We start from the raw sequence: 17,239 nt of genomic DNA, 5'->3' as shown, positions 1-17,239 counted from the left end.
GGGGCCACAATAAACGACAACTCCCAGGATTCTCCAGCACTGAGCCAGGGCAGTTAAAGTGGTCTCAAACTGTATTATTTCTGCAGTGTCTTTTGGACATAAGAACTTTTGAACATTAATAATAATAATATACTACATTCCCAGGATTCCCTAGCACTGAGCCAGGGCAGTTAAAGTGACCTTAAAACTGGGTTATTTCTGCAGTGTGTTTTGGCCCTCCTTTGATTGACAGAAGCCGGAACCCAAGAGGCCGGGCGTCGGTGCGAAGGGGGACCTGTTTGAGTGGGACACTTATTCCCAGGCGTCGGCGTCGCTCGGGGGACTGCTTTCTCTGCCGGACCCTCCCTGGCGCAGGATCTGAAAATGGAGAGCGACATCCTGGACGCGCTGGAGGCTCTCGGGTGAGATGGCGCCCGGGGACGGGGCTTTGCTAGGGATGGCCGCCCGCCCGCCCGCCGGCTGGGAGGGAGGGAGGCCTAGGCCCCCCTGGGCAAGGAAGCCCTTCCCCTGCCCTGGGGCTTTATGGTTTTATAACTCTGTCAAACCGGATTACTTCTGCAGTGCGGATGCAGCCAGGGAAGCGTTGTTCCCCGAACCCCAGATTTAAGGGGAATGTGTGCAAGAGAGGCAGATATTGAGGCCACAAGGGAAGAGCTTTCCAGGGCGAGAGCACACCCAGAGGGACATATATGGCATCGGGGTGTGATCTCCTCCCCGCTTCGCCCTGGAAAGATCTTCCCTTGTGGGTGGCCCCAGTATCTACACACACACACACACCCCACGATCCTTCCTCTGCCTCAGTTGCAGCCCCTACGCTTTCCTCTTAAAGGGGGGGATGTATAGATATATGTGTGTGTATAGATAGATAGATACATGTGTGTGTGTATATATATAGATATATAGATATTTGTGCGTGTGTGTGTGTGTGTGTGTTTATTTGGGTGTAATCTTATCCTTTGCCTCACTAGCAGTCACTACACATTCTTCTTAAAAGTGTGTGTGTGTTATTCTGGGTGTAATCTTATCCTCAACTTCAGTTGCAGCTCCCTATCTACACTTGATCATATCTATGGAAAGGCGGGGTATAAATAAAAATTATTATTATTATTATTATTATTACTTTCCTCTTAAATGCACACACACAGAGTATATACACACACATATACATATGCATTTGAGTGTAATCTCATCCTCTACCTCAATTGCAGCTCCCTATCTGCATTTTTCCTCTTAAATGCATATATATATATACACACACACAGCACACATACATACATACAATATGTGTGTACACACGTGTGTGTGTGTGTGTGTGTGTATTCTGAGTGTAATCTCATCCTCTGCCTCAATTCCAACCCCATCTCCATTTTCCTCTTAAATGAATACACATATGTGTATATATGCATGTGTGTGTGTATTCTGGGTATAATCTCATCCTCTGCCCCCATCTACACTTTCCTCTTAAATGCACACACACACGTGTGCAAAAGCAGTTTTGCTTTGCACTGGTTCTTAGATGACGCCACTAAAACTAATTTGCACATGTGGACCTTGTGGAAGTGCGACATGTGTAAACTGGTTTTAGCAGTTGCCTCCGAAAAGCAGTGCAAAGCAAAAGATTGCTTTTGCATCAAAATGTTTAGTAGTCAAGAACATAGTCTAAGGCCCCATACAGACAGGCCAAAATAAAGCTGCTTTGGGTCACTTTGGAGGTATGCTGTTTAAATGATGCATGTGTCCTAAGAGTCCAGAAGCCGCACCAGAGCCACACTCAGTCCTAACGACTGGGGCGCAACGTTGGTGCAGCTTCCGTACTCTTAGGATGCATGCATCATTTAAACAGCATACCTCCAAAGTGACCCAAAGCAGCTTTGTTTTGGCAGTCTGTATGGGGCCTAAGTGAGGCACCAATTTAATTCTCAAGGATATGCTGAGTGCCAGTGGTGAAGGTGGTTTTTGTGCTAGTTAGACCAATATTGATGATGGCATGTTAGTGTACTTTCTTCTTACCCTTTTGGAAATATGCATTAGTAAATAGGGCTTGAACAGGGATGGAAAAACCTTTGCTCCCTCTCTGAATATTTAAGGGCACAACTTCCTCATAACATTACTAATTCCTTAGTCTTGCTGGATGAGGAGATGGAGGCCAGAGTCTCTCCCCACTCATCTTAAAAGACATATTTTTACTTGCATAAAGAAGAAATAATTTGTTTTCTGAGATATGCTTGTTACATTTGCATCCTGCCTTCTATGCAGTGAGCTCATGGTGATCATCCCAGTTTTATTCCACACAACTAGCCTATAAAATAGAAGTGGTGACTGGCCCAAAGAAACTCAGTGAGCTTCAAGGTTCAGCAGAGATCTTCCCAGCCATAACACCTGTGTGCCACTTTGGCTCTGAAACCCGATCATCATTTAAAAACAAAAATATTTCTGGTTTCAGAAATACTATTTTTCTCACAAGCAAATTGCTGGATTTGTTAATCAGTTAATGTTCATATGATTAACAAACTAAACATTTAAAAATGGGCAAACAACCATTATTATTCACAGCCAAATAACTCATGCAGTTTCTTCAGTATACAATAACATGCATTAGCAAAGAAATTTCACATTTTTCTATGTTTAACAGTTTCTGTACTTCATAGATAATGTATTTTTTTCTCATTAGATACAAAGGACTTCTTCTGGATGAAGATGCCCTTAATAAAGCAGCAGAAAGTGGTTTGGCTTCCCAAGATTTCTGTGAGCTTTGTGTTTGGTTAAGTTCTCAGATACAGCCATTGTGTAATCTGGAAGAAAGCATCTCCTCAACAAATGGTATTTCTATACAGTTTTGATATGAATCTGTAGGAATCTTGTTTGTGTTGGTTATTTCAAAGGGGGGGGGGTGTTTGTAGGAAAAACTTGTTGATATATTGTAGTGCTCTTGACATGACACATGCAATAATAAAGGAGTGATCTGAATAAATTCATTAAGAGGGAAAATAGCCTTGTTTTGTGACTTTATTTTAGGAATTTAAATTGAATCTGTGCCTAAAGAAAGAAATTCAGAGGTTACTGGTGTTCTTTTTTCACATGAACAACTCAGTATGAACCTAAAATCTTGAACCTGAACCAGAATTAAACTCCTTAAAATAGAAACCCATTGTATACATGATCGAAAGCACAGGAAGATCTTTTGCAAGTGATGAAGGAAAGCTTGCTTTCTCCATTGGTAGGTGGGCAGGCAAAAGCAGCTTGAAAAAAATAACTTCCAACCATGCAGAATCTGGGATTCAGGTAGTTGTAGTGCAAAATTGGTTGCCTATTCGCTTCCGGGCCCAATATAAGGCATTGGTTATTACCTATAAAGCCCTAAATGGCTTGGGTCCAGGTTACCTAAAGGATCGCCTCTCCCCGTACATTCCGCCTCGCACCCTCAGGACATCTGGGCAGCAGCTACTGAAGGTGCCTGGGGCTAGATTGTCCTCCACCACAAGGAGGACATTTTCCACTGCTGCCCCAGCCCTTTGGAATACGCTGCCCACTGAGCTCCGCTCGACTACCACCCTGGCCCAATTCAGGAAGGATTTGAAGACCTTCCTGTTCCAACAGGCATTCCCCGATTAAAAATCCTGTGGGCCTCCCTACTCTTTCGTGGCCAAGAGGAAGGGCTTTGGGGCTTTTAGCCTGTGTTTTTTATTATTGTTTATATGTGATGTATTTTGGATTTTATTGTATGTATTGTTGTTTTAAATTTTATACTGTAAGCCGCCCTGATTGAAGGAAGGTGCGGGATATAAATAAAAACTTTATTATTTATTATTATTATTTAAAATGTAATTTTCCCATGTACAGTTCAGCCTTGCTTTACATGGGGGATCCGTTATGGATTCCCCCGCATAAAGCAAATTCTGCGAATGCTCGAGCCCCATTTAAATGAATGGGGCTCGTGCATGTGGCGGCGTGGTGGCATGCACGCGCCATAGGCGCAAACCCCATTAGTCCCTATGGGACGCACCACCCCTTCCTCCCCACGTGACTTTTAGTGTATGACGTGGGCACACTGTAGTTCTGAGCAAAAGAAATGATTGGATTCAGACTTAATGACGTTTAGAATAGAAAAAGATTGGGGAAAAGTAGGGTATCCAAAATATTTCTTGTTCCAATCTATTTCAGATAGTTTTGTTATGGTCCTTCATTAGGGAAATATGTAATATATAACTGTGGTAGTGCTTGAGTTGGCTCTAAATTCTAGTATCATTAGATGAAGGAAAGTTTCTTTCTCTGTGCTTTCCAGTTAACTGCACAGTCATTTAAACCTATATCTTAGCCTCTTTTTTCTGAAGCTCCAGATATTTCAGTGTTTCCCCTTTAGGGTAACACTAAGCCCCACCACATACACACACCCCAGTCTTGACACTATTTACTGATGCATTCGTTTTTGAGACTCTCAGCTATGTTTTCTCCAAATACTGCTTTCTTGCAGATGTTATTCCTGTGTTAAAATTGCTGCCCTTTAGTGATTATTATAAAGCTTTCATATTAAGTAGAGCAGATCTGAATTGAGATAGTTATGTGTGGGTTGCAGGTGATCGTGTTGCAAGCTTTGTCATACAGAGTAATTCTCTTTACCATTGTTCTGTTTCATGTTCTGCAATGCTGACAATTCTGAAGCTGGTGTTCCATTTTTTTATAGTTTAAAATGAAAAACACATAGAGTAAAAATGTGAAGGAAAACAAAAAGCTAAAATTGAGAAGTGAATTATCAGTTTCATCTTATTCTCATCTTGCAATGGTAATGAAGGCAGAGACTGACAGTTTTATTGTCTGAAATTAAAACACCATGCATCAGTTTGCTCTAGCACCTGTGTCTGCACTTCAGATTGGGCAGTATGGAGTGAAATTTTTCCTTTGCAGCCAGTCCCCTGATGTTTTGGGAGATCTAGCTAAGAAAAAAAGAGGTGGATAAAGTTTCTCAAGGAAAACTATCCCTTCTGAAGTAGGAGATGCACTGGACAGAAACTATACATTATGTAATTAGACTCTTAAGTCTGCCTGTTATTTTGTTATCATAACAGAGAACATTTTGTTATTATTTTAATCATTATCTGGAAGCAACCTAGCTTGGTTTTATCTGTTATGGCCAAAACTATTCTAAATGTGGCTCTGTCTCTGATGTATATAACATTATTATGCTTTCTTTTCTTTGTTATTAGCTGACAGGGGCCCTAAACAAATCTCTGTGTTTGCCTTTATTGAGACAGGGCTGTGGAGTCATAGTCAGTAGAAATGTACCAACTCTGGCTCTGACTTCAAAATTAAAACTTATAATGTTAAATGCCTAATTTGTTTCATATTTACTTTGCTAGGATTTTAGGAAAGATTTTTTTTTTGTTTAGAAATTTTAATCAAATATATTTATGCTCTGTCGATCTATGTAGTCTGATAATTTACATGGTGGCTGTGAAAATATCTTGTGCTACCATTTTACTACAGAAAATTTGTTATTACTAATTTAATAGATGTTTGCCATTTATGAAAGAGTTGGAATTAGTGTTTGAGTCAAAGATCTGGCATACTGACACCACAGCCCTGCACATGCACGCATATACATATAAACTGAAAGTCATTCTGTCCTTTGGGTATGCTGGCTATTCTGAAAGATGTGGCATTAATGAATAAAAATAATACATTTAAAACTTATATGTAATTTCCTCAGGCTGTATTGATAGTATTGAATCTGAAATACATTGCATTAATGCTGCTATCATGTTCAAGGTTACTCTTTGAAAGTTATCTGAGCTGGTTACCAAATCATTTTTTCAAGTTAATTCCTGCAGATGGATTTGAGAGTTTTACACACACACACACACTATATATATTTTCCCCTCTGTTCTGTTCAAGGTAGTGAAGATGTTGAAAGTTTACAGCTCGAGTTGAGCGGCTTTTTAAAAGAACTGGCTTGTCCATATTCCACACTCATATCTGGAGAAATTAAAGACCGGTTAAAAAAGAAAGAAGATTGTCTTAAAGTTCTATGTAAGTTACACATTATTTATTTCTTCAGTATTTAATGTATTGTTCAACTTAGCTTTCTAGGGAAAGAAGATGACCACTCCTTCTGGTACAATGGGTATACATCCAATTTTATACAAATAACAACTGGTTCAATATAATATTTTAAGCCAGGCTGCAGTGGCTAAAACTGTTGAATAAAAGGGGGCCAAGTAGATACTAGCCTGCATTGTGTAGCAGGTTGAGCATTAGCCTATGACTCTGGAGACCAGGATTCGATTTCCTGCTCAGCCATAGAAACCCACTAGGTGACTCTAGGTGAGTCACGTGCTCCCAGCCTCAGAAAACACTCACCTTAGGGTTGCCATAAGTCACAGGGCTGAGTCCCACAATTAACTTTTCCGCAATCATGCTTGTGCATTCCTAAAAATGTGGAAAATTATTTTTGTCATTTACATTGTTTGGAATCACCTGGCCATTGGTCCTGTACCTGTAGCTTAAGGACAAGCATGCCATTATGTGATTTGGTGGTTTTTTTTAAGATGCAAAGGCAGTCCTATAAATGCCATTCCCCAAGTGACACCAGAGAAGTTTATTTAGATTAACTCATTAATAATTTCCTCTAAAGGGCGGGGGTGGGGGACAAATGGAAATAATTCCAGAAATAGGGATCTTACAAAGTCATTTATATTCCATTCTAAAAAGCAAGTTGAAGCAAGAAATATTTAAAATACATTTTTGTAGTTAGTTCATTGTTTAAAACACCTTTGGTCAAAAAAATGCCCTTACGTCTAAATTTTTTGTTTGTTTGTTTCATCCCTGTCTTAATTTATACATTAAACTGTCTGGTCAGACTGTTAGTTAATGTATTTGCTGAAACACACATATCCAATTCAAGTATTTATCTACTTCTTTTTTCCCCACACTCTCTAGTATTTTTAAGCACAGAACTTCAGGCTTTGCAGATTACACAGTTCAAGCAACATAAAGGTTCTCATTTGATAAAGAATAATGAAATCCACCAAGAAATCCAAAAGATCTGTGATGTCTTGAATATATCAAAGTCATCTTCTTCTTCGGATGTTCATCCTCTCCCAGTAATATTAAGCAATATAGAATCAAAGGTACATTCTGTTTTCTGTATTTGAATACTTTAGTTTTTAATATAGTCCATTAGATATTTACAACAGTTAGCCTAATTGCTGTGGAATGTTATGCAGTTTTGTTAAAATGGAAAGTGTTGCAGTTTCTAGGGGTGCCTGTAAGCATAAAGGTCAAAGTGTGAAAGCTTTGCACACCAGATGGCCACACTTTCGTGTTGTGGATATTGGGGATAAGATCCCTCTTATTGTGTTGTGAGTGTGAACCATTTATAAACAGCCACTTAAGTCACCCTAACTATGCAGGAGCTCAGAAAGAAACCTCCCTGACTGTAGCAACTCTTGCTTCTGACAGCTACTACAGTCATCCTTGGAGGGTTCCTTTTCCCTGCCTTGCAGTGCAGCAGCTCACTTGCTTGGCCTCTGGTAGTGTTTGGTTCCTTTTTGCAGCAGCAACATCATCATCATCATCATCATCATCATCATCATCATCATCATTTAGAGAAATAAAGGAAGTGTTCTATTGCTGGTGGAACCAGACCTAAATCAGGCCATGTCATTGTGCTCTTTCCTGTACATGGGGACCGACAGGAGAGCTGGATCAGTACAGAAATTTGGGGATCGTTGTGGCTGCATGTCTATTAATTGGAACTTTGCCATTCATAAGACTATACTGGAAAGAGGTCCAGTCTTTGGTGGGTCTTTTCTCCTTTAGTCTAACCACCCAAATATATGGGAGATTGTGCTAAAGTAATGCAGAACCTTTGGGGATTTTTGGTTAAGCTATGTCTGTGTTTCTTTCTTTTTCTTTTTCCAGCTTAAGGGCATTTTGTCAAAAGTTCCAAATACTCACGTGGGTAAACCCTTGCTAAAAGAGCCTTTAAATCAAGATCAAATGGTAAAAAGTCTCTTTTATCATTTACATATGTGCAAAATTTTCTGTTGCAATTATGTTTGTTTCTCTCTTTAGTTAATGCAAAACTGAATGCACTTTTCAAGAGTATATTTCAAAATTTGATTGTTTGTTCATTTTAAAAATTTTTTGTAGCATTGACTGTTAAAAGTGTTTAGTCTGTTTTAAATTATTCCTGTATTCTGTACTATTATGAAACTGTTTTGTTCTCTGATGCTGCAGGAAAAATTGGAAAAAATTAATGACGCTCTTCTCAGTGAATATGAATGCCGGCGTCGTATGTTAATGAAGCGTTTAGATGTCACTGTACAGTCTTTTGGATGGTCTGACAGAGCAAAGGTAAACACATTTACCCTTTTTCAATGGAGTCACTTGTGGTTCTCCAAGCATTTTAGTCCCAAGATACAGTCGCTAAATAAAGGACCTTAGAATTGTACAAAACAAAGAGAAACACAGCTGCTGGTTCTCCTCTACATTCATTGGTACAATTAGCCCTACTGTGTAAATTCCTAGATCAGACTAGATTACATGCCTCTGGATATTTAGGGTCCACTGAATCATTTTAAACTAAACATCCAAGGAGGAGTGGAAGCAGGAGCCCACCACCTTCTTTATGCATTTCTATCACCTTCAAGATTCTGTATAAGAAACCCTAGTCTATCTATCAAGGCTCTCAACCTATTTGGAAACAGTTGCAAAATAGAGTTCTGAGTTACATACCAGTAGTCTTCATGGATGGCTTTTTCCTTCATAAGATCAGCCTTCATAGAGTACAGTCAGCCCTCCTTATACGCGGATTTGCCATCCGCGGATTTGAGCATCCACGGATGGCAAATTGGGAAATTGAAATGGCGGCGGCGGGCACGCGCACCGCCATTGGGGCAATTTCCTTCTCTCCCTCCCCTCCCTCGCTTCCCTCCTCCCTCCCTTCCCTCCCTGCCTCCCTCCCTTCCCTTCCCTCCCCTTACTCCTGTCTCTCTCGGGCAGCGGCTTGGCCTCGCCACCGCTGCTGCGGGGAAGCCGGGTGGCAGCGGCGGCGGAGGCCAAGCCTCGGTTCCCTCCACCACCGAGAAAAGCGCGCGATGGTGGTGCTGGGCCTCTTGGCCCTCAACGAATCGCCACCGGGCCTTTCCTGCGGTGGCGGCGAGGAAGGAGGGCTGCCGCGCCGGAGGCCTTCAAGGCCTCCCGCGCCGGCATCCGGCCTCCTCCAGGCCTCTGAAGCTGTGGAAGGGCGGATACCGGTGCTGGAGCCAAGAGGCCCCAGCACGACACCCCCCTCCGTGGCCGCGGAGGCCTGGAGAGGCCGGGGTGCGGCGCTGGAGGCCTTGAAGGCCTCTGGCGCTGCTGCACTCGCGCCGCCTCTTCGAAAAAGGCGCGGAGGTGGGGAAGAAGGAGCGCGGGAGGGCAGCAGCACCAGAGGCCTTCAGGCAGGCCGGCGCCAGCACCTGGCCTCCTCCAGGCCTCCGCGGCCACAGAAGGGCCGGGTGTTGGTGCTGGGGCCTCTTGGCCTCCAGCACCGCTATCCGGCCCTTCCACAGCCACAGAGGCCTGGAGGAGGCTGGATTCCGGCGCGGGAGGCCTTGAAGGCCTCCGGCGCAGCAGCCCTACTTCCTCGCCGCCACTGCAGGAAAGGCCCGGTGGCGATGCTGTTGGGGGCCAAGAGGCCTCCAGCACCGCCATCACACGCTTTCTCGGTGGTGGCGAGGAAACCGAGGCTTGGCCTCCGCCGCCGCCGCTGCCACCCGGCTTCCCCCGCAGCGGCGGAGGCCAAGCCGCTGCCACGAGAGAGACAGGTAAGTAAGGGGAAGGGAAGGGAGAGAGGCAGGGAGGGAAGGGAGAGAGGCAGGGAGGGAAGGGAGGAGGGAAGCGAGGGAGGGGAGAGAGAAGGAAGTTTTGTCCCAATGGCGGCGCACGTGCGGGGGGGGGTCCAGAATGGATCCCCTGCGTATAGCAATGACCCACTGTACATGGGCTAGCATACTCCCTCTCTTTTGACATTTCATTTACTGCTAGATCATTAGAAAATAGCTCCTGTTTTCTGCTGAAGGTCTTAATGTACATTTTGAAAGCATTTTCAGCATTTTAAGACAATGACTGTTAGATACACATACTGATTTGAAAAAGGTAGATAGATTTACTGATTTTGCAGCTGTATGCAACTGAAATTTCTTTGAAGTTACTTCTCATGACTCTTGTTAGCTTACTTGTTTAGCACCCAAGAGCTTTAAAAAAACAAATATATAACAAACAAAATCAGGTGTACTGATTTTGCAGGTGTATGCAACTGCAATTCTTTGAAGTTACAGGGTGCCTGCGTTTTACGCTGGCGCGCCATACACAGCTTTCAGCATATGCTGAAAGCCACAGTGGAAGAGCCCGACCCCCCCCCCCCTGGAAGAAGTAATGGGGCACTGCTACACCATTGTGTCATCATGGGCTCCTGCACCATTGTGCCGTTACTTCCAATGGGGCTCCAGCATGTGTGGAATTCCCCTTACATGGAGGGATACGAAATGGATCCCCGCGTAAGGGGAGGCCACACTGTACTTCTGGTGAACTTTTGTTAGCTTGCTGCTTTTTCCAGGGGCTTTAAAAAACAAACTGGTTGCGTATATTCTTCACTTTACCTCTGAATTCTGTCTTATCTGTTCTGTGGGATTAATACAGTGGTTTTTTTTTTTAGACTTTCTGCCAGCTGTACCTTTGCAGCTAAGTCCTTACAAGCTGTTGATCAGAAAAATATTAACTAGCAACATTTTTGTCATAAATTACAATGTAGTGTAGTGCAGTAATTTAAAGCTGCTCACTACTGCTAATGAGTTAGTATTGCTCAAACTTTAAAGATGTCTAATCATTTCTTTTTAGGTGAGAACAGATGATATTGCAAGGATTTATCAACCCAAACGTTATGGACTCTCTTCTAAATCATCTGTCTCAGTAGCTCATCTTTTAGCTGCTCGGGAAGACTTATCAAAGATCATAAGAACAAGCAGTGGATCTTCACGTGAAAAGACTATGTGTGCTATTAATAAGGTACACTTTCCTTTAATTCAGGAATGGGAAAATTGCAGCCCTTGGGCCACATGTGGCCCCCAGGTCCTCCCAGATATATATCTCCAGAATGCCCCTTAATGCACTCTAGTGGGTGTGGGGGTGCATTTCCACTATGTTTGGCAGCCCCTGGGCTCACCCAAGGGACAAAAACATTTTTTTGCATTTTTTAAAAAAGAGTTTTGTTCCAGAGTGCCCCAAATTGTCAACTAAGAGGTGAGGAACACATTTCTACCACATTTTGTGGGCTCCCTGGGGCAGTTATGCCAAGGAGAGGCCTTTTTTGATACAGGAAGTGAATGTTAAAAAGGCCTTTACTAGACCTATGTTGGCCCCAGGTGATCATGGTGATAATACCCCCCCCTATACACACACACACACGCACACACACACACACTGGGGGAGCAGATGCTGTTGAGAGGTACGGCCCACCAACGTTTCCTCGGGGATCAATGCACCCCCTAGCCTAAACAAATAGCAGCTGGGCCAGGCCATATGAACACTTCTGTAATATTTCTAATGTGCTTGATAATTTTCTGTATACTCATCTTGGCAATCCAATGGGATATATTACAATAATTTAACTAGTGGGGCCAGGTTGGGTGTTGAGTTCCCTTGAACACTTCGGAGATGGTTGTGATACTGTAACAGTGAATTAGTAAGTCATACAGTGAAACATATCCTTACATAATTTTTTAGGCTTGTCTTCACCAGCTCTTCTTGTTGTCTGAGGGCTGTGGTTAATTGTAGAATGTCTCGTTGAGGCCCTAGTGCAGAACCAATGTGTGTATTGTGAAATACTCTTGGAATTTTAAGTGGTTTTTGAAGAATGTTTCAACCAGAAGTGTAAAAAAAGATTGGGCTGGTTTGAGGACAGATACTAAGATGGGGAAAATACACCACCAGAAAAGTATTCAGTACATTTTAAAACAAGCAAGAAGACAAACTTTTAAGAAACCCAACTGTCAGAGAATGACATTGCTCTAAGATTCAAAGGCAAGCCTTTGCCCATAAATAATGGGTGTGTAGATTTCTACTCGGTCTGCTTTTTTTGTCCAATCCTGAGTATAATATGACACAACCCTCATTGTATGATGCTATGGGAAACTTTACTATGAATGAATGGCCACCATAGCTGGGCACACAGCCAACACAGGAAGTTTGCTGGAAGCTCAATCTTGCCAGCAGTATTTGCATAGAAGGATGATAATGTGGGATTAGAAAGGAGCCTCCCTCCCTCCCTCTGCACGTGTGTATGTATGCATGAGTGCATGTATGTGCAGGGTTTTCAAAGACCATCATATCTGCTGTATTCACTTATTCCTCTGGTGCTGTGCATGTATACAAAATGGCTACCGTTTATTCCTCAAACGTTAAATGTATGCATGTTTCTAGCCATCATAGATATAGTAAATGGACTGGGCTGCCAGGGTTTCCTTTTCATGTACAAGGGCCTTATCACATGCAGTTGTCAAGAGTCAGTGTCCTAAACCACTGATTATTTAGTAGTCATTCTCGTTGGCCTGTCTTAAAGCTCAGAAGGAAATGCTTTACCAGATTATATTTCCTCCTTTTTTTCAGGTCTTGATGGGAAGGGTACCAGATCGTGGAGGGAGACCGACTGAAATTGAACCACCTCCTCCTGAAATGCCCCCATGGCAAAAGAGACAAGATGGTGGTGGTCGAGGAGGAGGAAGAGGGGGCTGGGGGGGAGGAGGAGGTGGCAGGGGAGGAGGTAGGGGAGGTGGTGGTGGTTGGGGGGGAGGGGGAGGGGGAGGGGGCTGGGGAGGTGGTGGTGGTGGTAGGGGAGGAGGTGGTGGCGGTGGTGGCTGGAGAGGTAGTGGTGGTGGTTTCCAAGGGAGGGGTGATTACAGTGGCCGAGGTGGATATGGAGAATCATATGGTGGAAGGGGAGGAGGAGGATACAGAAGGTATTAATACAATCAGTAGATTTATACAGACTGCTTACTATGAGCAGAAGACCCAGAATAAATTATAGATGGCTAAGCAGCATGATATCTCAACTACCTTGATCCTCCTTAGTGATGAATTATTCTAACTCACTTCACCATAGAGCCCTTTGCACATGATTTCCAGCACAGATGTGTTTCCCATTTATGAAAGTGCATGTACATATGTGCATTTATCACACCATTTATCACACCATGGTAATTTCTGTGTGATTGGAAACCATGAAATGTGGAGAGTTGCCACATTGTGAATATGCAACAAAATAAACACATATGGCCGTGGCACTTTGGATACTGAGCCCATATGTATGTGCTGTTTTTCTCTGCAGAAAATATGTAGAAAATGTGTCGTGTGAAAGGGCTCTATTTGTTTGATCAAGTGAAAACCTGTTAAATACGCTATTCTTATTTTTGACACTGTTTGGGGCATCTAGGTTTGTTGTTTTTTTTAAATCAGCTTCAGAAATATGAAAATTGAGCCTGTTCAGACTTCAGTGATTGCCTTTTAGAAAGAATATAGCAATTATGGAGAATGATGTAACATGTGCTTCTTATTAAAAATAGAACTACTCCCCCATGTTCTAGGGGATAGTCCACATTTCTGAAGAGGCTAGGAGGAGGTGGAGTGTTTCCAACTTCCCATCCCAGCTTTCTTCCCTACTTGGAACTGGAGGGAGACAGGGATGGCTATGAAACTCCTAGGTTTTCCTGTCCATCTATGTAGTTTTAAATTAAGGAGGAAAAGGCTTCCCTCATCCAGTTGTGCCCAAAAGCGATGCCACACTTGCCATTGTAATCATAATTGCTGAAGTCTGATGATAACCAGTCCTGATAAATAGAATGTCTGATCATCATCCATTTCATAAAAAATTACTCCCAAGATTCTGTGCTAGAATTTGTGAGTGTAACTCAACTAGGTAGTGGGTACGTGTGTGGGTGTCTGAGTGAGTGAGTGAGTGAGTGAGTGAGTGAGTGTGTGTAACTTTAATGGACCGAACTAGCTATTTAGATGACAGGATTATTGGTTTGAAACAACTGAGTAATGTCACACCCCTCCCCATCTAATTCTGTATTTACAATGATGAGTAACTGTTGCGCTCCAGATTTTTTTTGTTTGAAACGTCTGTCTACTCTAACCAGGAGAGCTAATGGTGAGAGATCATGAGATTTGCTGTCCAAAGCTACCTGCCTGGCCCTGACTTACAACATCATGTTTTTTCAAAGTTAGGATTTCATAGCTGTATTTTCCACAGTGAGTGTGGCGTTGTCTGCTGCTGTACATAATAGGAAGAATTGAACCAGAGCATTGGCCAGCTGCAGGAACATCTTGCAACAGTTGTGAGGTACAGCCAAAGCTGTGGATTCTTTGGCACATCTATGTTCAAAACAAAGAGCCCTTATTTCCACTGGCCTTTCCTCCTTTGGATTAAGGCAGGAGGGGGGAGCATTGAGTTCAGTTGCATAGGAGCAGGTAGAGCTGTCAGACAGTAGAGTGATGCACTGCCCAGCTTTTATTTCATCTGAATTCTGTGTGGGAGAAAGGAAACATTGTATGCAGGCATGCCAGGCACTTTTAGTCAGCAGAGTTCAATGGGACATGCCCCTGCCTCAGGAAGGACCATGTAGTAAATATCAGACAAAAGTAGATGGAGCATGTTTAAGGTAGATGGGGCATGCCTATAGGTAGAAAGGGGGGGGCAACTTTAAGGTGGATGAAGCATGCCTATAGATAGATGGAGCATCTTTAAGTAGTGGAGAATCCAAGGGTATGCTCTGCATACCAGGCTTTTCTGAAGGTAAAGACCAGTTTTTGCTTGATGGGCCAGAAGGACTAGTGGCTACAACATGTTTGGCTTGACCATGAAGACCAGGAAAATATAAAACCCTGCTTACTATATAAGTGAAACAAGGTCAGGAAATATATAATAAAGCAAACTGACATTTAATCTCAATTGCCCCAGCATCAGTTACTTTTATCAGGCTCCATTTTCTATTACATTTCCTCACCTGGGAAAAGAAATTTTCTTCTGTCTCACAGACAGATGTATGTACACATATATCCTAATCACGAATTTTAACTAATGGAGTGAATAGAGGATTATTATGTTTTAGTTAGTCGTATATGGTTTCCCCACCCAGACATACTAGTCAAGACCTTACATTGGTTTTTAAATGGTTAATTTTTTTAAAAAAAAAAATGCTCGTCCCAGATTGGAGGATACTTGAGACAAAGTTAAATATGGCCAACTGGTATTTTGTCAGCCTCTAAGAATGCAATAAATTAATCTTTGTTTTTTGAGCATTTCTATACATTTTTGTATGGTTTTTGACTGAATAGTATGTTTTGTAACACTTGAATTTTATGTAAATAGATTGTGCTGAGATCGGTTCAGTTTTATGTTTTCTTTTAAGTGTTTCTATGAATGGAGCATCTGTGGAAAATCTGATTTTTGATGGATGTGTGGAGAATATTTTATGTTTAAGTAGGTTGTCTACATGTGTGAGTACTGAAAAATAAAGTATGGAGAAGTTGTTATCATTTGTAGCTTTTTTGCATATTGACTACCACTAGTGTATGCGTTATATGCATATTTCTTTAGATGACACACCACAAATTACTGAGCGGGAGGGAGCAGCAGGACTGTAGAGTGACTTGTTCAGTAATTGCTGTTGTCCACCTTCATGTCATTTCCATCTTATGGCAACCTATGGCAAACCTATCACAAGTTTAGGAATCCAAAAAAAAAATAAAATAAAAAAAAAACCATTCAGGGGTAGCCGTGTTGGCCATAGACCAAATCAAAAATCCACCAAACAATGATACCTTTATTGGGACAACCAAAATGCACAATTACATGTTGCAAACTTTCGGAGCTCCATTGGCTTCATCAGGCAAGGTAGGTGTTGAAAACCATTCAGGGGGAAAAATGAAGATGTTAGTCCTAGGCCTGCATCTTTTTTGTTTTGGAAATGGATGTTAAATTTCCAATCTCCCAGTGACCACATGGCCAGAAGGAGGAGGTGCCAGGCTGCAAGTAATTCTCCTTCATACCATCTGGACTGAGAACAAAAAACAGCAAAATGCAGGCCCATGACTAACATCTTCAATTTTTCCCCTCCTGTATGGTTTTTAACACCTTGCCTGATGAAGAAGCCAGTGGAGCTACAAAAGCTTGCAACATGTAATTGTGCTTTTTGATTGGTCCAATAAATGTATCATTGGCAGATTTTTGACTGTCACAGGTTTGTTCAGAGCGCTTTCTCCTTTGCCTTCCAGTGTGGCTGAGAGAGTGTGACTTGTCCAAGGTCACCCACTGGGTTTCCATGGACAAGCAGGGATTCATACCCTGGTTTTTTGTGGGTTTTTCAGGCTATGTGGCCATGTTCTAGCCCAAAAAACCCACAAAAAACTATGGATGCCAGCTATGAAAGCCTTCAACTTCACATTCATACCATAGTCTCCAGAGTTTTAGTCCAACTCTGGAACCACTATACCACACTAGCTACTAATATTTTTTGTTGTCAATAGTCCCTGGTCTTGTTCCTAATCGTTCTTGCTTCATAATAGTTCAAGGTAGCAAGTTATATGACTTCTCTCTAGAGTTGGAAGTTATACATTTGCTAAAAGTTTTGTTTAGGGTGTTTGCTAAACATGACAGGGGTAAAGAATGGGTGGAAATGCACATGGAGTAAAAATGCCAGCATTTATTTTGGGAAAGAACCCGTATTAAAGACAGCTATCATAGAAATAAATTTAGACTAGGAAATTAATGAAAGCTTGGTGGTTTGAACTCCATGTCTCAGGCAAAGCAATCTTACTGTAAGATGAACATGGGACAGTCTGTGACAGAAACTAGTTCATGTTAGCTGCAGCAGAACATGGTCTGTAGCTTTTTATTTCCCTGCTGATTTATTTTCCTACCTATTGGTTATACAGTGGACCCTTGTTATATGCTGGGGTTCCAAGATTCCCCGTGGATAACAAAATCTATGGATGCTCAAGTCTCATTAAATATAATGGCATAGCAAAATTGTGTCCCTTATACAAAATGGAAAATCAAGGTTTAATATTTGAAATTTATACTTTTTTGAACATTTTCAAACTGGATGCTTGAATCAGTGTATAAAAAATCCATGTATAAGAAGGGCCGACTGTAATAGATGGAAAATAACTAGCAAAGCGATATGTAGATTTTAGGAGAGGT

The 17,239-nt window shown here is 42.1% G+C and overlaps 1 protein-coding gene across 1 annotated transcript; it reads left to right on the top strand.

The window, feature by feature from the left end:
* The first annotated feature begins 309 nt into the window (after positions 1–309).
* On the top strand, positions 310–15,568 carry FAM98B (family with sequence similarity 98 member B). Its single transcript, XM_042445435.1, has 8 exons — positions 310–401; positions 2,672–2,820; positions 5,890–6,024; positions 6,934–7,124; positions 7,918–7,998; positions 8,236–8,352; positions 10,879–11,046; positions 12,646–15,568. The coding sequence occupies exons 1-8, from the start codon at positions 364–366 to the stop codon at positions 13,000–13,002; spliced, it is 1,236 nt and encodes a 411-aa protein (XP_042301369.1). The 5' UTR covers positions 310–363; the 3' UTR covers positions 13,003–15,568.
* The last annotated feature ends 1,671 nt before the right edge of the window (positions 15,569–17,239 follow it).

This window comes from Sceloporus undulatus, chromosome 1 (assembly GCF_019175285.1).
Source record: "Sceloporus undulatus isolate JIND9_A2432 ecotype Alabama chromosome 1, SceUnd_v1.1, whole genome shotgun sequence".
Taxonomy (NCBI): Eukaryota; Metazoa; Chordata; class Lepidosauria; order Squamata; family Phrynosomatidae; genus Sceloporus; species Sceloporus undulatus.
This window is presented reverse-complemented; position numbering and strand designations above follow the sequence as displayed.